Raw genomic sequence first — 26,130 nt, 5'->3', positions numbered from 1 at the left:
TCAAGGGGCGCGCGGTGGCAGCACCTCCCCGCGCGCTAGTTAAAAAGAAGAAGAAAAGAGGGAGCGAAACATGAGAGGCTGTGTGAGAAGCTGCAGCCGCCGGCAGAGGAGACCTCAGCATCATCTAGAGCCCAGCGCTGGCCCTGCCTGCGTCTGCCCCGCCGCCGCCGCCGCCGCCGCCTTTTCTGTTCCTGCTACTGTCTCACCTAAACAACTCCCGTTACACGGACAAGTGAACCTCTGTGGCCGTCTTCTCCTCCTCTTCTTCCTCCTCCTCTTCCAACTCTTTCTCCTCCTCCCACTTCCCAGCCGCAGCAGGAAGCCCCTAACCCAACTGACCCTGGCACAACTGCAAACGGTGTCATCTGCACAACCCTGTCTCGGTCCTCGGACTCCCCTAAGGCACTGGACCCATCGCCTTGTCTTTTATTTTTCGCAAAGTTGCATCGCTTTACATATTTCCGCCCCCGGCACCACTCTCTGCCTCTCGAGTGTCCCCCGCAGCCTCCTCCTGGAGCTGCGCCCTAGTGCCCCTGGTGGGCAGTGGCGTTCCCCCCCCAGCCTCCCGCGCCGAGCCCCTGCCGCTCGGGGCAGACGATGCTGAAGATGCTCTCCTTTAAGCTGCTGCTCCTGGCCGTGGCTCTGGGCTTCTTTGAGGGAGATGCTAAGTTTGGGGAAAGAATCGAAGGGAGCGGAGCGCGGAGGAGAAGGTGCCTGAATGGGAACCCCCCGAAGCGCCTGAAAAGGAGAGATAGGCGGATGATGTCCCAGCTGGAGCTGCTGAGTGGGGGAGAGATGCTGTGCGGTGGCTTCTACCCTCGGCTGTCCTGCTGTCTGCGGAGTGACAGCCCAGGGTTGGGGCGCCTGGATAACAAGGTAAGCACGCACCCGCCTCACAGATGCGAGAGTGACATGCTGGCTAGGTGGGGGCTCCCTGGGGCTCCAGGACTGCTAGTGGCCGTGAGAAGGGAGAAAACTTGTTTGGAGAGTTCTGTCTGATAACTTTGGCTGAAGTGCTAGCGTGATTCGGTGGTGCGTTCTTCTGGGGTGCGCAGATAGCTCTCCCGCCCCCACGAGTCCGTGGTCGGGATGCTGTGCACAACTGCCTGTGTCAGAAAAGAGAAGCTTCTGTGGTACCCGCATTCTGGGCTGGGTAAATATTTTAAAAGAATCGCGATTAACAGTGTGTTTTGGGTCGAATCGGGCATTGGCTGCGGTGAAACTGTAAATTAAGGTGGATGTGGTTTCCGGTTTATTTTTCTAGGGTAACAAGATTTGTGCAGTTTTCTCCACGTGCTCGGTGAGGGAGAGGATTGAATCGTAAAGGATGTTGAAGCATGGTTGGTTTATGATCCCCAGCCCCGTCAGAGGGGGTTGTCTTGCATTACAATAGTTAAGCTGCGAAAAGGAACTCCTGGTACTCCAGTTGAGAACCCGAAAAGCTGGCCAGAGATTTTGCTGGGGCGTATTTGTCACCTAAAACCGAGACCGTTCTCCGCCCCAGTTTGTAATGTTTTGAAACATTGTAAATTCAGGCTTTCAAATGGCAGTTAGTTGTCCAGGAAGATCTTCTCTAGAAACTTGTTTTAGGACTAATGGCATTTACACTTCCCTTGTGTTCTTGAGTTTAAACGAATATGAGATAGTGTCGATTGAGTGTGAAGGCAAACTTATTTTTTTGAGTTTCCAACATCTTTCTTGTCATGGGACGCAGCAACGTGGGCTATCTACTGTACTGCAAAAGGGAAGGGGGGATCCCGTCATTAACAATCACTGCACGTGAAATAAACAATCAGGTGTCTTCGCTCCCCCTCCCGTTCCCCATTTTAGGTTTAATTAAGAATTCCTCTGTTACAACACTGCAGTTGTCAAGGTCTGAGAGACTCTTGGAAAACTTGTGCTTCAGTCTTGCTGGCCCAGGCATTAAAAAAAAAAAAAAAATACCCAGGCTGAATCTAATTTTTATGCTCAGTTCACGGTAGATTTCACTCTATTCTCATGTAAACAGCTCCTACGAATCAACATATGTGTCTGGGTGGTATCTCTCACTTTGTTTTGTAACAAAAAGCCATATTGCATCATTTAATTTGCTCAAGTCATGCAAATAGGAAAAAATCAATAGGACAAAAAGGGGTCGACTTATCCTCCTCCCCACTAAACTGCTGCCCACACACAGAGTCCTGTTGCTTATGGCAAAAGAATAACAACAACACCATTGTGTTTGTTAGTTGGTTCACTAATGGGTGAAACTAGAGAACATCATTCTCTTTCAGTCCCCAGCTCTGTCCAAATGTTCATGCCTTTTGAGGGAGCATTTGTCCAACTCCCTCTATTCCCAGATGAGTGAGAACCGTCTTGCTGCAGGTTTTCAGCTGCAACTCTCTCTTTATTCTTACCATATGCAGCAGTAGTCTGCGATTCAGGGAACAGATATTCCAGCATTTTATTCAAAACAATGTCATTAAGCTCCTGTGTGGTAATTGAATTAAATCAGAAAAGCTACATTCACATCATCTGCAGGGTTTTACCAGGAGCTTCAGAGAAAGGTTTAGAAATATCTGCCATTAAGTCTCCCTGTGTGCAATGTACACTATGACTACACCAGTGATCTCCAGACCCCTGCAATGCTGAACTCTACCAGGAACATGAGGAATGAAAACTTTAACTGAATAGAGTGGGGAGTTGGAGGGGCGGGGGGCAGAACTGAGGGGAGTTATAGCCCTTAAGAGGCGTTATATAAAAAAAATTTTTTTTTTTAAGAAATCATTCTTTAGGAAGAAATCTGCCACGTTAGCTATCCACATTCCTTTCCGTTTTACGTGCTTCCAATCTCCAACAAACCCCTACTCATTTGGAAAATGTGTCTGAATTAAATTCGGTACACTAGACTTTGCTAGTTCCATTACAAGTGCTTTATAAACCAACAATACTCAAATTGTTCAAAACAGAGAAGTGATATAGCTATGCATGTGCATTCTTGACCTATGTTAGCTCTCAAGTTTTAATAGTTTTTAAAACATGTTATTTTATAATAAACTTCAGTGTTTCCTTGTTTTCCCCTAAGCCTTCCTGGCTTATAATATATGTTAGGGTCTTATTTCATAACGTGTGTACAGGAGAGATGATGGCTGTTTGAAAGGGCCCGTTTTTGTTTATGGAAAAAAAAAAATCCCCAGAAAGATTTCTGCAACTTTTCAAGAAACTACAGGCACATCTTTCTCCTATAGGAAGAAACTTCATAGACAGTAGCAAAATAGGTAGGAATATTTGAGCATGCTCAGCTGTGCAGTTAAATCCAGACTCCAAACTAACACGTTTTCTTTACTGTAGTGAACTGGCATTGAGTTCAATTCTTTAATGTAATGAACTGGCATTGAGTTCAATTTTTCATAATGGTATTATGCTTTTATGTTTTAATTTTTTGTACATTTTAATAATTTTGTGTATTGTAACAAGATTGTTAACTGCCGTTATAAACAAATACTGCCAAAATTTAGGAAGTTCTATTGTCTTGGCAATATTTTTGCAGTTCCTAAATACAACATGCTAAAAGGACCTCATTCCCATTAGCCAAATTGAATCCGCAGCCAACTGAAATACCCCCATTTCTAAAACTTGTAGCCACAGAGGCATAGAAGCTCTCTCTACCTTGGGTGGTTTCACAGCCAAAGCTGTCAAGGAATGGGTGAAAAGTAATTGTTTTCAAGTGTGCCCTTTTACAATCATTTGTTTGCTCTGGCTCTTTCAGGGACAAAGGCTATTGTTGAACACATCCAACTAAACAAATAACTCATCCTGGGGTCCCTTTAACAGCTGCCTGAGTACAATGATCTATTTACATATTAGCCTAAAATTGAAACTGAACTCTTTAATGACATAATCCAGCACTATAGTGCCGAGACGCATGTGTTCCACCCAACAGCTGAACAGCCTTGTAGGCATATGATTTTTAGAAATAACTTTTTGTGTACCCACTGATCTTAAGGCGACATCTTAATATGCTGTCATGTATTTCTCCTGTTGTCTGCTCATCAAAACCACGTGGGTGCCTTTTTATCCTCTTTGTTTAGTTACTTGATAAATAAAGAGAAATACAGAAGGTCTCTGTCACCCATTTTACTATTTGTTGATAAGCTATAGTTCTGGGCCACACTTCACTGTGTACTACGGTGTTCATCTTACCTTTCTTCCGTGGATTTTACTTTCTTGTGGCCAAAGATTAAAGGATGACCTTCCAGATGTTATAAATTAGTCAGCAACAGCCACGGTCATTACTAGGCATGCTGTAATAATGTCTCGAAGTTTTACATGACTTTCAAAGTATATTTAGTTTAAACCACTATAATTTGATGGTTTCATATATGGCTTTTAAAAATCGAAACAGGAAATTAGCTTAAATTTCTTCTTCAGATGGATGACATTGTCAGGCATAAAGTTAAGGACCTATATAGACACAAGCACATAGGCAAAAAGGAAGAAAAAAATACCCTACACACACCAGTACTCATCTGTCTAAAACAGTGTTGCAGCTTGGGCTGAGTCAGTTTAATTGACTTCAGTAAGACTATTGGTTCATTGAAACCAAAGCCAGAATGATGGCTCTATCTATCTTCAAATAGGTATTTACACTGCAGACCTCACACAGAGCAAAATGTTACCATCCTGCTGGGCCGGAACAGCGTGAAACTTTACAAAGAATAATATTATACTCGATTTCAGATAATTTATTGAATCCTATTTCTGAAACTTTTGATGAGAGATCTTGTGGCCAGGACACATTCCAAAAATTGTAAAAGACAAAATTCTTTAGGCACTAAAATCAGGCTCTTCCTGGATAGCAGCTGGGAGAGTACATGGGGATCAGTTTGTTTCAGCTATAAAAAATGGAAGTATGCATATTCTCCATAAAACTAAAGGTAATTACATTCCAGTTTTCCAGCCAGCAAAAAAGGTGGCTTCAGCATCCTGCAGTTGTTTTGTTCTTAGGGGACTGCTGTACGATAAACAAACAGAACAAAGTTGAACAGTATTAATATTGAATAGATCTGGTGAGGTCTGCCAGAGTATGGACAATAAAAGACATTTAAAACATTCTTGGAATGCAAATTCTAAGTGTCTGGCATATGTTTCCTTTTAGAAAATTTAACCATTTAAGCAATTGTCATTTAAATAAATTGATAAAAATCAACGTGTAAATATAACTGTGATTAATAATAACTCTTCTGAATGTTATAGGTAGTGACAACACAGAGTGTGTGTGTATCTATATCTATATCTATATCTATATCTATATCTATATATAGGTACGTATATATATATATATGGTAACTTCTATAGAGCTTTTAATTACTGCATGCTAAAATTTCAGCATGCTTGTATTCAGTGATTTTTTTTTTTTTAGCTGCTTTGTTCTTTCAGGTCCAAATTTTGTTATCACCTAGAATATCTTTATCCTAAAAAATAGAAGCCATGCCATTTACTCAAATTAGAACCTCAACTCATGAATGAAGTATTTGCTTTGAACAATGATTTAGAGTTTCAAATGTTATTTTCAGTTCCTAGTTCTAAATAGTTAAGTATAAATTTAGTTATATAAACTGAGAAAAGGTATAAAATTCATTCCCATTATTGTGTTTTTTATTATAAAAAATCAATGAATGATTTAGACAGCACTACATTTTACGTCTCAAATATTGTGCTGGTATTGTCTTCTATATTTATTAGAGGAGCTCCTGAAGTCAGTTTTTTAAAGTTAGTACTGGACACCAAGACCTATTTTATCTACAAATTACTAACTTCAGTGAATCAGTAACTCCCAAATTGGTCTTATTGAAAAAAAAAGACATAATACTGTATAAATAAAGATAAAAGTATTTTTTTTATTAAAACTCACTCAATCCTATACAAAAGCACTTTTATTAAACTCCTGTGTTTATTCACACATATAACATACCTGAGGAGCTGGTTAGAAAGTTTTTCCTGGCTAAGATAAAATGAATAATAAAAATTGGTCTGAAACCAGTTTCAGCTTCAGATATTATTTTTCTACAACATGAAAAGGCAATATTCCCCCCACTTTAGGAAACTTTCCCGATGCAACCTGTAGATTGAAAATGAACTGAAACTAGAAAAATGTAATTAAAGTAGTATCTTTGAGAATATCCTATCACGAATTTCAAGAGTGAAATACATTTTTACCTAAGACAGAAATGATCATATCTTAAAAAATTCTACTTTACATACAGTTGGATAAAGGTATTTAGAATTTTAGAGTCAAATATCACTATGCACTATGCAAATATCGCTATGCACTCTGATGCAGAGTAACATGGTAAAGGGTTAAAGGGTCTCAATATAGGTGTCATTTAATTTTTCATACCCAAAAGATAAACAGGCTTTGATCTGCAAGAGTAAGAAGGACTTTTGTGCATCCTTACCCTCCGCTCCCCCAGCCCAGCCCAAGAGACTGTACTTCTAGCCTTATTAAAAGCATCCCGTGTTTCTGATATGATAATTCTTTTCAGACAACTGCACTGGCTAAGTTATACTATTCTACTTATATGATTACAAAAAACATAACTAGACCTAGCTTCACATGAATAAAAGGAAGTTTGTTTCTGATTTATGGCTTTCAGATATTTTCTGTTACCAACAACACAGAATGTGGGAAGTTACTGGAGGAAATCAAGTGTGCACTTTGCTCTCCACATTCTCAGAGCCTGTTCAACTCACCTGAAAGAGAAGCCTTGGAAAGAGACCTTGTACTTCCCCTGCTCTGCAAAGACTATTGCAAAGAATTCTTTTATACTTGCCGAGGCCATATTCCAGGTAAAAAAAAAAAAAAAATTTTGATAAATTAAATAAACTACTGCAGCATATCCTCACAAGATATCTGATCTTAAATGTTTGCTTCTGAGAGTGTAAAATTTATTTCACCTTCCAAAATACCTACTTTTGCCTCACAATTAACCTTTACAAATTTGTAACCTTTCATTGCTGCTAAAAGGATTACTATCATTTCAGTCTGCACACAGTATGTTGGTTTTGATGGGATGTTTTACAGTTCTTGTTAAATCAACACTACAGTTGGTAATCTACACACATTGGATTATCAGTACAAGTTTCTTGTTGGTGTCTTCTTCATCCATTAGCATCCATATCAAGACAGCCTCCTCTTCTACATAGCTGATATGCAAGTGCAGATTGTCCATGGACTTTTAAGGTAGTATTCCCTTAATTAAAGTATCACTAGAAATCCAAGAAAAGTAACACCTTACAAAGCACCTTTACATGTAATGACTAATTTGCTCTTCAAAAACTCAATGCTGCAGGTAGGAAAAGTGGAGTCATCCCCATTTGACAGATGACGATAACTGAGCCTGAGGAGAAGTTAAATGCCTTAACCAAAGTTGTGCAGTGAGGAAGTGATAGAATAGATTAAGAAGTTCTTAGGTTGACAGTGTCACGAATATACCTGCTCACTACCATATTTTGGACCCTAATAAACATATAGATTCTTGGACATGGATTAATTTTACCATCAAAAGTTTATAAACTTTGGTTGTTACTGCTTTAGTTGGAAGAATCAACATAGAGATACAAAAGAATTTAACGACACAGATTCTGTTTAGTTAAGCAAAGTCACACACAAACAAATCTACTGAAGCTAACAGTTTATAAAACTAAATGGCATTGAAGGAAAAGACAAGCTTTAAGAACTGTAGGATGCCCTTGGAGAACTTTTTAACTGCTATGCATATTTTACATTTTTCTCTGACCCAGAAAAGTGTGGATTTTTTTTTTATAGAGCTCTTGCAATAACCTAAGAAAACATTTTGACTAGGATTGCTTGCTTCCTTTGGTGTACCATAACATGTATCTAAACCCATTCATGTGAAAATATTATTATTGTCTTTATAAACCACAACCATGTTTGTAAGGCTTTTCCTAAACCAGCTGTTTCTTCCTCTTTATCACGTTCCCCAAAAGCAAAGTAGAATAGGTCACGGTTGCATAGAAGGCCTGCCGAGAAGCGATAACAGATTAGGTACCATAAAGGTTTGCTGCAAATTTCAAGTCTTGAAGGTTTGCCTCTACCAATGTAAGTTGAAAAGAACACCGACACTTCCCATTTTCCTCTACCTTTATCTACTGGAGATAAATACAACTATGCTGTATTTAAAGACTCACCCAGAAAGTCTCCATCTATGTGAAGTTATTTTAGCTTCCAAAACAAACAACAAAAAGCAATATCCAGCAGAAGAAAGAGTGTAGCAAACAGCTCAGGAGCCAGAACTGCAAGCACCTCGCTCCCCAGATCAACATATGTGGTGACGAATGACAAATTTATTTTTCTACAAAGTTTGTATATATGTAAAACTGCTGAAGTGCATCAAGATGTCAAGTGCTTTTGGTGGCCACCCAGGCTGCCTTGAAAGATAACCAGATGAAAGCTCTACTCCAGTGGTAGAGAGAGCAGCAAGGGTGCTTCCCAGGGACAGGCTACAGGCTGTAGCAACAAGCAGGGGGGAGGGCTTCTCCTGCCTCTGTCAAATGCTAATAATCATCCTGAATACTTGTCGCAAAAGTGAGTTGTAATAACACATTCTTTGTGTTAATTTATGTTAATCAATTTGTTAGCCAGACTGATCCTTGGCACACAGTTGACCATTTTCTGAAGTATGATAGATAGAGAAGATGGTAATCCTCCCCTCAGCCCTTGCCCCAACACAGAAGGCTCTTTACAATTCTAGAACAATTATCTTTCAGAAATTGCTCTCAAAGCAAATTTTTAATATTTTCACCTTCTCAAGTTTACTTAATGACATAGTGTAACTTTTCTCTGGAGTTCAAAGTTGCAAAAAATAGCTACTTTGTGATTCTTTCTTATAAGAAGTCGATATATTTGACTATTCTAATGAACAGCCTCATCTTTCTGCAAATCAGAAACTTAAAAATGCAACCCTAAGGCAAATGCTAAAAGGGGTTGAGAGAGAGGAAAAATAATTTCTGAGATGTCTTCATTTCCCTCCATTGCCCAGAACGTAAAGAAATAAATACATAAATGATCTACCCCTTTGCTTCACCTTCATGACTTTCAGAAAGCACCACCAGTCACTTGGGAATACAGGTACATCTGAAAGAAACTCTTTAGAAACTTTAATTCAGAAACATTCATGGTGTGCCTATTTTCAAGAAAACGAGAAAAGTTAAAAATTAATATAGTGAGGATATCCTAGTGTTTTATTAATCATAATATTCACCAGTTGTGAGTTGACTTAGGGAAGTAAATTCTTAAAACTTCTAAAAATAACAAAATTGCTTTTGGAAAAAAAAAAAAAACCCGCACACAGGAGCTTCTTGCTCAGCATCACGTCTTTTCTCCTGCTGCACTGTGATGAGCGGAGTAGATGCTTTCCTGTTCACTCAGTGATGGCATAGTGCACTCTGTGGGAAGTGTACAAAAGGACAGACATGGGCCTTGCTTCTTCCTTTACAGTTGTTATCACGAGTATCATGATACACTTTTTATCACTCTCAGACTGTCATCTCTTCAGCTGTAGGTGATTTAGTGTGAAATGTCAGTATACAATTAGTTCGATTGGTTTAATCCTGTTGCTAATGAGGCCAAGGTCAAGGGTTTGATTCCACTGAGTCTCTCTAGTCCATAGCCACTCCTGACCCCAGGGAGATATCTTATACATGTGTCTTCCCCACGAGAGCAAGCCAGACGGAATGGATGGATACATCAAAATCCACTACCTCTATTAGAAAATGCTGTCAACTGCAGGCCTTACTAACAATGGGTTTCGTTTCATTTCTTTCTTTATTTGCTGAACAGCATATATGAGGAGGAAAAGTAACTTTTCTCTGGCATACATTCTGAGAGAAAAGCTAGAGCTTAGAATACTCCACAGAGAATATTTGTTTACATGAGCATGTTATGGGGTGCTTTGTGGTATAGTAGGACTGGATTCATCCCGCTCCAGGACATTTGATAAATTATCAGGAGTTTAAAAAAAATACAGCTGCTGGAATAATCTGTGTACTTCCATCATTAGTAGACTTGATACTGTGATGATACAGGCTGAACTAAACACCCACCTTCAGTAAAATGCTCTTCAGGGTATTGTTCCAAATAAAAGGGTACTATTTGGTAAATTCTATCTTCCCTGGCAGTAAATGTAAGCCCAGTGTCCTGAAGCCAGGTCCCTTTTAGCTCTTCACAGCAAAATATATCTTATTCATCACTGTCCACAAAATCAGATCATTGTAAAGTATTAATGAAAATGTTAGATGTGTGTAATTATGAGAAAATACCCATATCTTTATGTAAAAGTCTTTTGAGTTGACTCCCTCCTTCACACTTGTTCAGTATACTGAGATTCTATAAAAAGCTAGGAATAATTCATTGTTAATCCCAGTTTTGTTTTTGTTCTCCTTTTGATTTGGTAAGAGAACATAGTACCTCTGGAGCCATAGAGTTTATGAATCTGTACTTAATTAACCTTTAGATGTTCTATTTGAAAATGATTTCTCACTTCCGCATGTTTGTCCCCAGCTAATAACTCCTTGTAAAATGGAATCAGCCATCAGCATTGTTTGTTAATTTCTCCGTAAGATGGTATTGGTTTGCAGACTATGATGCTGGAATACAGGGTTTTTTTTTAAAGCAAATTTGAAATTTCTTCTCAGTTACACTTTGAATTTTTTTTTTTTTTTGGTGATCCTGCAGGCAACCATCATGTTGAAACAAATTTTCTCATTTTCACATTCAGTTATAAGTATATACATAGTATGACAGTATTCCTATGTGCGTAATATTGGCATGGAGATCTTGCTGCCTGATGGGAGCTGTGTGTGTGTGTGTTTGTGTGTGTGTGTGTGTGTGTGTATGTATCTGTGTGTGTGTGTATGTATGTGTGTGTGTGTGTGTGTGTGTGTAGGTATGTGTGTGTGTGTGTATCCAAAAAATGATCTAGCCCAAAACTGCAAAAGGTTTGATTTAACAACTCCATTCTCCTTCTCTTCTTTTCACCTCAGATATGATCGTTCAACACTACTGGGCAGTTTTCATGTATATTCGTAGCCAGAAAAGAATGGAGGAGAAAGTTATCTTTTGTAAACAGTTACTTGCTGAAGAAGAGTAAATGCTGTGCAGCCTTCATTCCTCTCCCCAATTTCTAATCCCTGAATTTTTTCAAAGAAAGATAACCTCCTTGCAGCTGCCTTGCGCCTCGTGTGGAGCACCCCTCCCAGCTACTATGCCTACTTTCAGTCTCACCCCCCATACCCCCATACACACACACACATGCATACACACACACATATACACACACAACTCCCAAGGACATCTGCTCTCACTTGCCTGGTTTCCAAGGATAAGATGCTTCTTAGTAGCCTAGTCAGATATTGGCCTTGAAGAGTCTGTCTCAGAAATTTAGAGGTGATACATTTTACTCAAAAGTTAGGTCAAAACATACACCAAGATCCTCAGAATTATAAGATTAGTTTTAGGTTTGAGAGGACCTAGGTCAAGGGCATAGAAAATAAACTTTTAGTCTTTCATGTTTCATTGGTAAGTCTCACTTGGTTAAGAATTGGTCCCCAATTCTTGTTTTTAGAAATCCTTGCAAACCTGGACCCATTAACCACTTCTAAATATCAGCTAAGTTATAAGGTGCCTTTATCACAAAGCTGATAGGTGTACAGTAATCTAATTTGTTAGGTAAAAAATCAAAACATTATGCATAAAGATATGACACCAGAAGCAAGAAGTTAGGACATCATATGAGGTCGATTCTGGTAGCCATATCATATTCCGAGAGCAGAAATCATCAGGGTATGGAAGTGAATCTTATGATTCACCACAAAAAAAGCCAATACTTGATGACTCAAATTGTGAGAGTAATGTCAAAATTCTTTTTTGTCATCAAGTCCTCTTCTTTTTTTAGTCAAGTATAGCTGTTTTTATTTGATAAAAAATTCTTAATATGTAAGAAAAGAGAAAACAGCTTTCTTTCAGACTTCCTTAAGTAAGTCTATTTTGCATTTTTGTTTTGGCTTGTTATCCTTGTTTGTTTGTTTTTTTTCAGTGAGGGGTGATATACCAGCTTTCTGATTGAGAAGATTGAAGGGATATATTAAGTATAGTTTTGTTTTACAAAATAATCATTATTTTATATAAAGTGAGGTGTAGGAAAAAGGCACCTACATATTTGAAAATGGAGACTCTGTTCTTAGCACAATTACTGTGAGCCAGTCAGTCACTTATAGCATCTAATGACCTTGTGATATTCATTAGATTTATTATTTAATCATATGTGAGCGACAGTACAAAAAAAAATTTGTAAAATGACCAAAATCAGCACCTAATAGCCTATCTCTTCTTTCATTCTAATTTGTTCTTCTTAAGTTATTTTTGCTCTGGGGGAAAATGCTGAATAGTGATCAGATAAACGTACAACATACATACCATAGAATCTTGCAAACAGTCAATAACAATAACAAGATTAATGCTGGATTTGTATTATGTGTATTTCAGATGAGTCTTTTAAAATAGCCAATGCAATATTACTCCATTTTAAGTGAAATTCTTAAATATTTTTTGAAAAAAATAGAAATCCCAAGCAAAAAAAAAAATTAGTTTTCATTCTTTTTATTATTTTCCTAGAATATTCATATACTTTCTAAAAAATCCCTTACTCTATTTTATCTTTCATATAGGATATTTTTACTGTGACACTAAATATTTCTAATGAATCTTTTTGCATTTCTTTAAAGGTTTCCTTCAAACTACTGCTGATGAGTTTTGCTTTTACTATGCAAGAAGAGATGGTGGGTTGTGCTTTCCAGATTTTCCAAGAAAACAAATCAGAGGACCAGCATCTAACTACTTGGACCAGATGGAAGAATATGACAAAGTGGAAGAGATCAGCAGGTTCATAAAGATAAATGCTCTTTAATTTTAAAAAAACAAAAACAAAATACCAACTGACAAACCTTGCGGTTTTATTAGTGAATCAACTGTTTCTGTGCTTGATTCCAGCAGCTATATCCTCCAGATGCTTTTTTCTTTCTTTTGGATAGTTTGCTTCTCTAATATCATGTTCCCTTAAAAGCGTTTAATGCTTAGACTACTAATCTTTTATTATCATGAGTTTGGCTTCTCTATGATTCCTGTGAATTTAATGATTACAGTTTTAAACTTGAACTTTATGCTTATTGTTAGCTTATGGAAATATTCAGCACAATTATCATTAGCAAATCAGAGTTTTATAAATAGATCTTAAAACCTTCTCTCTGAGGGCCTTTCTGTAAGGCTTAATTATTGTGAGTAAAGCTCATTTTAATTATAGTCACTCAAAGATAAGATAATGAGCTTCTGCAATTTTAAAAGATGTAGCATTTTTATGTTGACTCTCTCTTGGACTTTCTGGTAGAAGGCTGTTTTATGTGTTCCACTGAAAGCAATTTAAAAGAGTCCTGTTGTGACTTTTGGGGTTAACGGAACCTCCTGATTCTCAAAACCATTGATTCCTAGAGGAAGTACCTTTTGAAAAGGATGTTAAGTGCATCCTTTGCCTCCTTCACCTCAAGAAAAGCTTACCGGTTTTCTTTAACTTGTTTAGGAAGCACAAACACAACTGCTTCTGTATCCAGGAGGTGGTGAATGGGCTGCGCCAGCCTGTCGGTGCCCTGCACAGCGGGGACGGCTCGCACCGGCTCTTCATTCTGGAAAAAGAAGGTTACGTGAAGATACTTACCCCCGAAGGAGAAATTTTCAAGGAGCCTTATTTGGACATTCACAAACTTGTTCAAAGTGGAATAAAGGTTGGCTTTTTAAATTTTATTTATCTTTGCTCTGGCTATGTTAATTTTATTTTAGTGTTATCATTCTCACCGGAGGTATTTGCAATAAAAGAAAGAATATTTAAGGAGAAAATAAGGAGACAACATAAGGGAACAAGAATTATGGCAACTGAATTGGGACAGTGGCATTAAATGTCTAATGTTATTTGGTGACTATTAAGCAGTGCAATGAGATTGATATCTTGACATGCTTTCCCTATGTAATTTACACATTTAAACTAAGTCTTGGTTTTATATAGTATGTGTTTAAATGTTGTTTGACAGGCATAATGCGTAGAATTGTGTATCAGCATTTGCTAGTAGAAACAAAGAGGTCTTTTGGTTATTTGGGCAACAGCAAACCATTCTTTTCCCGCATCTGTTTGTGAGTCTGTGTCATAAAAAAAATGCTACTTATACTGTGCCTTCCTTGTATAATGTTTTTGCAGGTAAGTCAAATGTTTTAATCTATAATTAGCCATCTTTATATTACATATGCACATATTGCCTTCTTTCTCACTTCTCCGATTGAATTCTCATGTTAAATAATCTAGCGGCATATAAATAAAATTATTGTCAAGTTTGTTTTACAAGAGTGTGACATGCTATAATGTTGGCAGTATAAGCTGTAAAGCAAATTGTGGCATTTTAAAACTGAGGCACATTCAACAGCTCATGACTAAGTTAGGTTGAAACAAACTAACAGTATGATTTGGGAAGAACTGGTTATCTTTGTCATGTCTTACCTGGGGAAAGAAATCAAAGGAGGATTTATACTCTTCTACTCGTAGAGAAATAAACTCCTCCTTGCTTTGTTGAGCTCTATTCAAAGGTAAGAACATCAAAACCAGAAGAAACAGTCGGGGAAAAATATAGGTATATTCCTCACACCAATTCATTACCTACCATTTAAAATCATTAGAACGATTCCATTAGAATATAGGGATTGCCACATCATTGACACCACCCCGCTTCAAGAGTGTGTTGTCAGTGTCACTAAGACATCCTGCATACGAGAAGTACCTTATGGTACTTTTGGTCCTTTAAGGAAAAGTACTTCAGCACCAACACACAGATCATATGGAAAACCTGTTTAGCTCAGTAGTTTCAACTTTCTTCCAGTAAAAGTTTTCATTAGACTTCACAGCAGATCATCAAAAGTCTCTTAAAATGAAGCATTTGTGTTTTGCACATAAGACTTCAATAAATACTTTTTGGAATGTGTTCTGATAATTCACTGCCAGTGGTACCTAAAAGAACAAAGAATTAAGATACGGCAGCAAATACATTACTCACTAGCAGTGTATTTTTCTTACTGTGAAAGTTATACTCTCTATGAAAGAAAAAATTGGGACTGCATTTTAAAAATCATCACCTATCATCTCATCAGGTAAAGAATATCACTACTTACATTTTGATATACCTCCAACTTTTATATTAAAATTAGATGAACTTATCCTGACTACAAAGGTAACACAGGTCCATATTAATAAATGTGGAAACACACAAAAATATGTTTCCTTGCAGCTTTTTCCCTAAGCAGCTTTAAAATAAATTTGAAATCAAACCATATATACAACTTTTTAACCTTCTTTTTTTGACATAACAATATGTCATGAGTATATTACCAAATTTGAGAACTTTTCTCAAAAACCTAGTTTTTATCTCCTCCGGGTATTCCATTTCCTAATTATGAAGTGTTTCCTTTTTATCATTGTAAATAATGTGCTTTATCATTCTTGTATGTATTATTTAACCTGCTCATGAATGACTTCCTTAACATCCAGTCACAGAACGTTACTGAGATGGGGACATAGATCATTACACATCTTGCCAATGGCTGTAGGATATGTTTTCAAGTATTTGAATGAATAACATATAGGGGCACCTGTCAGTTAAGCGTCCAACTTTGGCTCAGATCATGATCTCAGCTCAAGCCCCATATTGGCTCTGAGCTGCCAGTGCAGAACCCACTTCAGATCCTCTGTCTCCCTCTCTCTCTCAAAAATAAATAAACATTTAAAAAAAAAATAACATACAGCTTTTATGTATTATTTGAATAACAATGTTGGTATTAAAAAGATAATGAGGGGCGCCTGGGTGGCGCAGTCGGTTAAGCGTCCGACTTCAGCCAGGTCACGATCTCGCGGTCCGTGAGTTCGAGCCCCGCGTCAGGCTCTGGGCTGATGGCTCAGAGCCTGGAGCCTGTTTCCGATTCTGTGTCTCCCTCTCTCTCTGCCCCTCCCCCGTTCATGCTCTGTCTCTCTCTGTCCCAAAAATAAATAAACGTTGAAAAAAAAAATTTAAAAAGATAATGAATGGTAAAATGTAGATGTTAGAAATGAGCTCAATTTTGTTGTAAGAAGTAAAGAACTGGTATTCTTGTTTCTACTTTAACTACCTAAAGAATGGGTAGTTAATTAGGGTTCCTTCGGAATGCCTCCGTTTCAGTTTGTGCCCATTCGTTGGTGTAATGAATGAAAGTTTATCTTCTCTGACTTTGAGACATTTTATCATGCAATAAAATTGTATAAGCCAGGTTATGACAGTGCTATGGTTCTGTGCTATGTTCTGCAGGCCTCTGGAAATTCTGCAGAAGCCCTTGTTTCTTCTTTCTTATGATAGTTCCAGGGCTTTTAGGGCTTAAATATAAACTTCAAAATCCATTATTCTGCATTTGTAGAATATATGACATGACATGTTTTAAAGTGCAATATTTGAATGCCCTTGAAGTTTGGCACTTGTGATGTCAGTAAGATAGGAATCTATCACATGGATTTTTGAGTGTGTACTGGGTAGTAAGTAATGATACCACAGCCTTGTTCCCTCAGGTAGGTGATGCTATATCTGTCCTTTATCTTCGGCTCCATGAAACTTCCATCTTGAGTCATGAGTTAGAAGTATTAGGAGAGGCTGTCGTTGGTATGATGGGGCAGATGCCAACACATTCATGAATTGGTCACACCACTGATTTTTGTGATTTGCCCCTCAGAGACTTCTGGAGTAAAAACATTTTCAAACTATTTCACAGTAGTTTCTTTAGGCTTCTTGATGTATGAATAGTTAGTGTGTTCATGACAGTATTCTGTGTCAACAATCATTTTGTATAGATGACACAAATAGAATTCTCAAAAATTATTATGTATATCACTTCTCTGTTCTTTCCATTTTAAAATTCTAAGAGAGGACATAAAGCTGTTTTAACTAAGGTATTGATTGCAATACTCCGTTCACAGAAATTAATAATGTATACTAACCCCAACCTTCATATGTTTGAAATGAAAACAAGACAAACCACAATGAAGATCCCTCCATGACAGTAATTGATGACCAGTCTGAGTATATTAAATCAAACATAAAGAGGAATTCCTGATTATAAGAGTTTCTAGAAGCTAGGGGTTGCTAGAGGGGAATCTGGAATTCCTTTTCTGTTAATGGTCAAGTAAAAATCGACAGGGGTTTCTATCACCTGGTAATGGACTGACCTTTTTGTGGCAAGGAGTTGGACTTGGTTGATATCCTCAAACCTTTACCAGCTCTGATTCTTAAAACTACTTCACAGAAGTGCCATCCACATAGCCAACCATCTAGGGAACTTAGTCAACTCTTCCCTAAACGGTCCTGTCTGAAGCTAAAAATATGTTGTCTTATTTTTAAAAACCCAAATTGTGCTGCGTATATTGCAGGAGATTTCAGTACACACAATTGTCTGTCTCACCAAAGTTAGATGCAAAACTGCAAAACACAAGCTAAAGACTTCTTTTTGCTATAGGAAATAAATTGTGGAGTTGGATTAATGGAATAAATTCTATGCTGTATGAATTTAAACTATCATTTTATTTGAGAAAAGACAATTCTATTCACAACTCAAATCCTAGAAGACTGGGGTTTGTGACGTTGCCAAATAAAGAGTGAGTCAGAAAAATGTTTTAATTTTTTTTAACATTTATTTATTTTTGAGAGAGAGAGACAGAGACAGAGACAGAGCACAAGTGGGGGAGGGGCAGAGAGAGAGGGAGACACAGAACCCGAAGCAGGTTCCAGGTTTTGAGCTGTCAGTACAGAGCTCGACCCGGAGCTTGAACTCACAGACCACAAGATCATGACCTGAGCTGAAGACAGACACTTAACCAACTAAGCCACCCAGGTGCCCCATAAAAATGTTTTAAAAGTATGTAGTGATTTGATCGAGTTTTGATTATAGTACACGGTAGAAGCTAACTACTAATACTGACACTGAAAAATGACCCAAGTGTTCAGCTGGTGAGCAGTCTTTAAAATCATCATTTGTGGATGTATATATGTGTGCACATGCATTGTTTGTTGTTGTTTTATCCCAAAGGGAGAAATTTAAAAAATTATACTCTCTATCTCCCCAGGTAAAAATTTCTTTAAGATACTGGTAGTGTGAGGGGCACCTGGGTGGCTCAGTGGGTTAAACATCTGACTTCGGCTCAGGTCATGATCACCTGGTTCGTGGGTTCCATCCCCACATTGGGCTCTGTGCTGACAGCTCAGAATCTGGAGCCTGCTTCAGATTCTGTGTGTCCCTCTCTCTCTGCTCTCCCTTGCTTATGCTCAGTCTCTGTCTCAGTCTCTCTCTCTCTCTCTCTCTTAAAATCTTTAAATTGAGCTTCTGTCTGAATTCTGAATCAGATCTGGCAAGTGCCAGAACCAACTTCATCTATCTGAAGTCTTTGGAAATGACAAACCTGTGCTTCTCAAGAATGGATGCACAGTAGGGGCGCCTGGGTGGCTCAGTCGGTTAAGCCTCTGACTTTAGCTCAGGTCATGATGTCACGGTTTGTGAGTTCGAGCCCCGTGTTGGGCTCTGTGCTGACAGCTCCGAGCCTGGAGCCTGCTTCAGATTCTGTGTCTCCTTCTCTCTCTGCCCCTCCCCCACTTGTACTCTGTCTCTATGTCTCTCTGTCTCTCAAAAATACATAAATGTAAAAAAAAAAATTAAAAAATAAAAGAATGGATGCACAGTATAATTGCCTGAGAGAGCTTTCAAAATTGCTGCTGCCCAAATTAAATCCCCCACTGTCTGGGATTGGGACTGAGGCATGGGTATGTTTTTAAAGCTTTCCCAAGTGATTTCAATGTGTAGCCAATTTGAGAGCCACTGATCTAGACTGAACCAAACCCCTGGGTCAGTTACATGTTGAATGAGACACATTTTTCTCTGCCCAGATTATGCCCAAGTGCTATTACTGAAACGACCACTAAGAACAAATGGTTGAATACTGGTTGTCATTTGCCCCATACTTCTTATCACTTAATTGGCCTATACATATTACTTGTCCACTTTGAGTGAAGAGAGGAGTTAATTTTCGTGCCATGTAAGATTCTTGAAGTTTTGAAAAATAGTATTTAAAATCTCAATAATTCTGTTTGAACAATTGCTTTGCCCATTAAATTTTTCCTGTTTTTGTTCCTTTTGGGCCCTGCTATTCAGCTAATTGGCAAAACATTATCATTCCTGTCCCTCAAATATGCAATTTGCTTTTATATCTATAAACCCTTGTAAAAATGACACCAAAAGCTACTCTAGTGTAATTTTACCAAAGTTCTCCTGACTACCAAGGATCTGAAAGTCAGCCTTAGCTTTGTGTGTGTGTGTAGTAAGGACAAGCCTGCACCTGTTACCTACAGGGTGGCCCCTCAAGGAAACTAACACACAGCTTTCTCTGCCACTCAGTTCTCATGAGCGGCCAGAAGACAGAGGGGCTCACACCCACAGCAGCCCTTTTGGCTTGCAGAGTGCAGCAGACAAAGCCGAAAGACTTGTCTATCACTGGAACAAGTGTGACTGGACTCCTGTCCCTCTCTATCTACTTGGATCCTCATTTCAAAAGATGCTTTTCGAAGCAATCCTTTTACCAGGGGAGGAGAGGACATAAGGCTGAAAGCTGCTGATTGTCCGGGTGACTGAGCCCATTGAGGTGGGACTCTTGAGAGACAGTGGCCCGGGCGCCGGGGAGCTACAGGAGCATGTGGAGGAGGACGCAGGGTGTGCCGGGGCAAGCCCCAGTGGGGCAGCCTCTGATTTCACATGCTTGTAAATCACACGCATAATTATGAGCATCGAAAGTTTAATGAAATCCAAGTGCTCGTCAACCCATCAGGGCTGATGTCCTGCTTCTTGAAAGTTTGTCCGAGACTTAACCTTTCATGTTTTTCTCTGCCTTTAACTTGCTGTCTTGATGCAGCCTCTGGAATGTCAGTATATTTTTGCTCGAGTGAAATAAGTGAGGGCAGAAGTGAGAAGCAATTTACTTCCCAAAAGTGCAGTGGAACATAGCATGCACACGTATGCATATGGCTGTGATTGGACCATGTGTCACATACTTCCTCAGAAAATCATTAGAAGTCTGCTTTTAAGCATACTTTAGGTTGGAAGAAAGCATGTGTTCCCTTGAAAGAAAGCTGCAAGATATATTTGATAAATATTACAATAGAAGAATCACCATCCTAAAATGTTTTTGTATATATGACAAAATTTAAAAGTGTTTGATATTTAATATTTAAAGTGTTTGATGAAATTACTGCATTAAAAGAGAATTGCTATAGTGGTGGAAATAACCATTAGGTAACTTCATTCTGAAAGTGGGTAGAGAGTCAACTAAATAGTCCTCCTCCAAACAAAAGCTTTAAAATGCCTTCCCTTTTTTGACGTTTAACATTCTGGCTCCAAACCATTAAGTTAAAATGTAAGCAAAATGTAGATTGCAAGTAAAATTTGGGTCCTCAGTTATGTTTTTTATATCAAGGTAGTAAGTAATTAACAATATGGTATTAAACCCAACTCTCTTTTTTTTTTATTGAGTGTAGCTGACACTTTACATCAGAATGCCCTGTACTCTGTGAAAAATGTTTTTAATTTTCCTATAAGTTTAATCTCATCTGAAATCTGCAAATGTCCACAGAGAAATTATTTTACGGAAAGCAAAAAGTCCCTTGGTAATGTGAAATAATCTCAGTGTAATATTTTGTTTGGTTAAGTTGGTTTTCATTTCTGATGTTCTTAATTCTTTATTTTGGCATTTGCATTGTTATTGATAAAACATTTTAATAAATATAAATGAGCGTATATATGGTGCATGCCAGTGTAAGCCAGTTTAATCTATAAATTATTTTCCATCATGTATCATGTTTTTTACTGAAGCAGAAACTGAAGTGGCAGATGTAATGTCCCTCCAGTTGAACAGAGAAAGCTCTGCCTTCTCCTACATTTTAGATCCCATAAGTCACAGCTGAGGTGAGGAAAGTTTTTACATTAATGTCTTTATATTTATCTAAGACTTGAAGGGCAGAGGAAATAGAGCCTATAAATCTCAGAAGTCTGTGGTAATCATTAAAACAAGTGAAAAACTAAGAAATCTGGACCCCAGAGGAGGTCTCTGCCACTCTTAGAAAGCATCTGTGTGAACATGGCTGCCGCCACCTCACGGTATCTGACTAGAAAGGGAAGAAGAGCTATTGTTGCTACCACCTGTCATTGCTTTCTAGTGGCTGCATTATCTAATGAAAAGGAAATAGCAGGCATCCCAAACTATCTGTAAAGAGTAGAAAGTAGCACAGCACTCCCTTTTAGAGACATTCAATAGCGTTCTTTCCCAAAACTACAGTCCTCAAGCAAGCTGCGTTAACAAGTATACTGCAGTCTGCATTCTTACTAATCGTAACCGCCATTTCTCCAGCACTTCCTTTGCTAAGCCATGACACAGATTACCTCTGTAATCCTGGCATAACTCTGTGAGGCATGTGTTAATATCCCATTTCACAGACGAAGAGTCTGAGGCCCAGAAGTTAGGTAAACTGCCCAAGATAGCACAGCTAGCCAGCACCAGGGCCGGATTTCCAAGGCAGCTATCTGATGCGACGCTCTCAACCCCAGCGCTCTCCTGCTCTGTGCCTTTGGTCAGCTGACTGCGTGGGAGGAAGGACGGAGAGGTGCGTTCCAGAAACAGAGATTGGTGACAGGCACTCAGTAGTGCTCCACTGGGCTGGCAGGACAGTGAGGAGGCAGACAGCCTAGATCCAGCATGGAGCGTACAAACTTGGGTTCCAGGCACTGGGTCCGGGCCATGTGCTGATTGTTTGGCCTTAGGCAGATCTCTCTGGTCTTAGTTTCTTCATCTGTAAAACAGAGATAATAAAAGGTTGCACCTAACACTTTATATGCACAATTTCACTTTGTTTCCATGGCAGCCCCGTGGAAACAAAGTGGTATTGATGTATGTGTGTGAGTTTTCTTTAATTCAAAAAGATAAACCTAGACTGTATTTTTATTTATGTGTGTAACTAGGAAAGACCATACCTTCATTTTCCCAGCATCGCCTCTTGATAGTAGGTGTATAAGGCATTGCTACCTACCTCACGATGCAAAATTCCCCAGTTCTGGAGTTCCTCAAGGCACATGCCTAAGGATGGTTAAGCACAAAGCAGCTGACCCAAGAGGACAGCAGCAACCTTTCACCAGAATTTCCCTGCTTTCAGAGTAGTTTTTCTCAACCTGGATATTATAGTAATGAAGGTCTTTTTGTGTGTTTATTTTGGAACATGGTTTGTGTCAATCTGCCATAGAGTTAATAAATTGTAGGATTTGCAAAGGAAATATACTGGGACTGAAAACTAAGAAGGCACATATTTTTGCCCACTAGCAACTATTACTCAAAGTACAGATGTGGAATCTCAGGATTTGGAAAGGAAGCAGTTGGGCAAAGTCGCTATGAAGTTAACATGTAATGTCATGATACAGAGAGTGTATTACTCAACAAAGTTTTGCTTTGCTTTGCTTTGTTTTGTTTTATTTTAGAAAAGTAGATCAGGGGTGCCTAGGTGGCTCAGTTGGTTAAGTATCTGACTCTTGATTTCACCTCAGGTCATGATCTCATGGTCCTGGGACCAAGCCCCAGTGAGGCTCCATGCCAAGTGTAGAGCCTGCTTGGGATTCTCTCTGTCCCTCTCTCTCTCTGCCACTTTCCCATTTGGGCTCTCTCTCTCAAAATAAATAAATAAACAGAAAGAAAGAAAAAGAAAGAAAGAAAGAAAGAAAGAAAGAAAGAAAGAAAGAAAGAGAAAGAAAGAAAGAAAGAAAGAAAGAAAGAAAGAAAGAAAGAAAGAAAGAAAAGTAGATCAGTAAAACTTACCATGAGGTCAGGGAAGAGAGAACTTTAAAGGAGAATTTCAAAGTTAAACAAAAGCAACCACAAACATCAGTGAAATGTACTAGAGATCAATGTACAGGAATATAAAAATTCAATGACCTCAACTATCTCCCTCTTGTTTATGTAGCATTTTGCTTTTAATAGACTTCTTTAATTTTTGTATTTATATGATATATAGATAGATTGATTTATATAATATATGATAATAATTTACAATAAATAGGTTATCAATTACTATAATACATTTTAGTTTATTTCTTGCTAGTATTCATCAATTGACATTAGGTTATTTTTAAGTCTATAAAGTCTGATTATGTTGAACTATCATAATGTCAAGGTGGCCAGAACTGAGGACATATATAAAGTGTTTTTAAAAACTGGATCACTGCCTAGATAAAAATCAGCTTTGGACTTTGCAATCAAAATATGCTTTGAAAAATAAAGTCCTGGGGTGCCTGGGTGGATCAGTCAGTTGAGTCTGACTTTAGCTCAGGTCATGATTTCGCGGGTTTGTGAGTTCAAGCTCCATGTAGGTCTCTGTGCTGACAGCTCAGCCTGTTTCAGATTCTGTATCTCCCTCTCTCTCTGCCCCTTCCTTGATCAGGCTCTCTCTCTCTCTCTCTCTCTCTCTCTGTCTCTCTCTGTCTCTCTCTCTCTCAAAAACAAATAAACATTTAAAATTTTTTTAAAAAAAGAAAAAGAAAGTGCTATGTATCAAGGCCATTCTGTAATGTATTATAATGAGAAAAGCTTCAGAAAATCTTTTTCGAAATCATCTAATTTCCTATCCCAGCATGACTTTCTGATACCAGGTGACAACACATTTTGTCACAGTGGCTCTCAGAAATTACCATCGAAAGGGAGGTAAAATTTGAATCCTTTAGCAGGTTAATTTCCATTTCTATCTGGGCATGACATATACAATTTAATTTTAAGTTCATCCATTCACTCATTTTAAAATAATGTGTAGGGGTGCCTGGGTGACTCAGTCAGTTGAGTGTTCAACTCTTAATTTCGACTCAGGTCATGCTCCCAGGGTTGTGGGATTGAGCCCCGTGTTGGGCTCTGCACTGAGTGTGGAGCCTGCTTAAGATTCTCTCTCTCTCTCCTTCTGCCCCTTTCTCCCATGCACTCTCTCTCTCTCTTCAAAAAAATAAAAATAAATAAAATTTTTAAAATTCAAAGATAAAATAAAAAAAATAAATAATGTGTAATTCCACAGGCCTATATTTCAGATCACAGAAATTCTGTAAAAAGTCATCATTAAAGATACAATATGTGCTAATTACTCTATCATACATATATATATGTAGGAAAAGAGAACATCAATTAATTTGATTAATTACATCATTGCTGGCAATTGAAATTATTTAATCTGATGTGAACTGAGCCCAATAAACTGAAGCTAATATAAAAATGAAACATTATGACAAAAGATATTAACTGTATTTATTGTTACAAAATTCTTGAGAAAAAGTATGCCTTTCAAATATCCAAATATCCAATATTCCAGCTCTCTTTAAGAGCAGCTAAATTCTTTACTTTGTTTTTTAATTCTAATAAGCTGTTTCTAAACCAGCCTCTTATCCTAAAGCACCTTTGATCCAAATGGATCACAAACTTAAATAAAATTACATCTGTCCTCAGGCTATTTCTAGATAGGGAAAACACATCTGTTCTAAGAATCCTTAGCCAACAGTTTGAAACTGTTCAAAAAAATTCCTAAAAAAAAGAAAAGACAGTGTATGTAGTGTCAATGGAAGACTCTTGAAGTTAGAAAAAAATTAGGAAAGCACTATTCTAAAAAGGATGAAGAGATAACCAAATTTAATTCCCATTAAATCTTAGGTTTTCTAAGAAAGAATTGATGATGAGGCTTTCACAGTTCAAACATCTTTGTTGGATAAATGTGAACACACCTGTTCAGAAGAAGGTGAAACAAAACTTGAAATGACTTCCATCCACCTACAGGTCACTAAGCATCTGTCATAAGTTATATTTTAGACTGGATTCAAGCCTGTAACCCGAGGTTGAAAAAGCTACGTAGCTCATTTGCTCTCTTATGCAGTCGGCTGTGGTTTTTCCTCTTTTAATCACCATTCAAACTTCTGTTTAAATCTCCAGGGGTTTGGAAGGTCAGATTGACCCCATGACATTAATAACGTATTTACACCCAGGGTCTCAGTGCGTGTCACCTGGGGCTGATCTTAGTTAGAATTTTGTGACTTGCAGTAATGCGGCTAGCTCCAAAAAGATTTACCCAATAGCTGCCATAGCTCCTTAATTGCAACATAAAGACAATGAATGGCTCCTTGTCCAAGGAAGCTTGTGTATGAGTGTGTGTGTGTGTGTGTGTGTGCGTGCATGTGCGTGTGTAGGTGTGTGGTGTGTGTGCCTATTTTAAGATTTTAGTTTTGATTAAATGTCAATACATATAAAACTTCTGCAGAAAAACAAAACAAAACTTTTGGGCATGACTGATTAGGTAAGCTTCTTCCCTTGTAAATAATCATTAGAGGCACTACTAAGTAAAACCTTTGGTGACAGCATCAATTTCCAACACCTTTGATCCCTAATGTGTTACATTCCTGTCATATCCCGCCTCACTTGGGTATGTGTGAGAACTAATCCACTGCCAAGACAAGGGTACCAGTTTTGCCAGTGGTTGTGTGACCTAGAGCAGTCTGCTTAGCCTTCTAGGATCTCTGGGTCCTCATCTTTGAAGTCAGAGGACTAGGCTAAATGATACCTTAGGTCCTTTCTAGCTCTAAATTCTGTGAAATAGAAAGCAGTGCAAGTCTCCCAACTGTTTCTGAGGGAATTACAGTAAAGAGAAGCAGTCGGTGTGACTCAGGCACTGGGAGCTTCATGCTTGCCCAGGGTCAGGGAGCGTGGGGCTACCTTTGCTTTATTTTGGTTTTTGTCTTCTTTGTCCTGATGCAGCAACCCCATCAGTGTCTGCCAATGCAGAGCTTACTGGACACCTTACCACGCTGACCAATAAGTGCCCTCACCTTCTGTATGATCATCATCACTCCAATTAAAGCTGCATAACTCAGCATGAAGTGAGACTTCAGGTTTCAGTTAATAATGGCAGGGCAATGTC

At 38.3% G+C, this 26,130-nt stretch overlaps 1 protein-coding gene across 2 annotated transcripts in view; it reads left to right on the top strand.

Annotated features, from left to right (window-relative positions):
- The first annotated feature begins 70 nt into the window (after positions 1-70).
- Positions 71-26,130, top strand: part of LOC115512202 (hedgehog interacting protein) — a 91,042-nt gene continuing 64,982 nt past the window's right edge. The window contains exons 1-4 of one of the 2 annotated variants that reach the window (XM_030312997.2): positions 71-876; positions 6,636-6,828; positions 12,784-12,940; positions 13,632-13,833. In XM_030312997.2, coding sequence (XP_030168857.1) covers positions 598-876; positions 6,636-6,828; positions 12,784-12,940; positions 13,632-13,833 — 831 coding nt within the window. In that variant the 5' untranslated portion in view covers positions 71-597. The remainder of the gene's footprint in view (positions 877-6,635; positions 6,829-12,783; positions 12,941-13,631; positions 13,834-26,130) is intronic. The other variant, XM_030312998.1, reaches the window with a different exon arrangement.

This window comes from Lynx canadensis, chromosome B1 (assembly GCF_007474595.2).
Source record: "Lynx canadensis isolate LIC74 chromosome B1, mLynCan4.pri.v2, whole genome shotgun sequence".
Classification (NCBI taxonomy): domain Eukaryota; kingdom Metazoa; phylum Chordata; class Mammalia; order Carnivora; family Felidae; genus Lynx; species Lynx canadensis.
The sequence above is the reverse complement of the archived record's forward strand: the minus strand, read 5'-3'. Positions and strand labels throughout refer to the sequence as shown.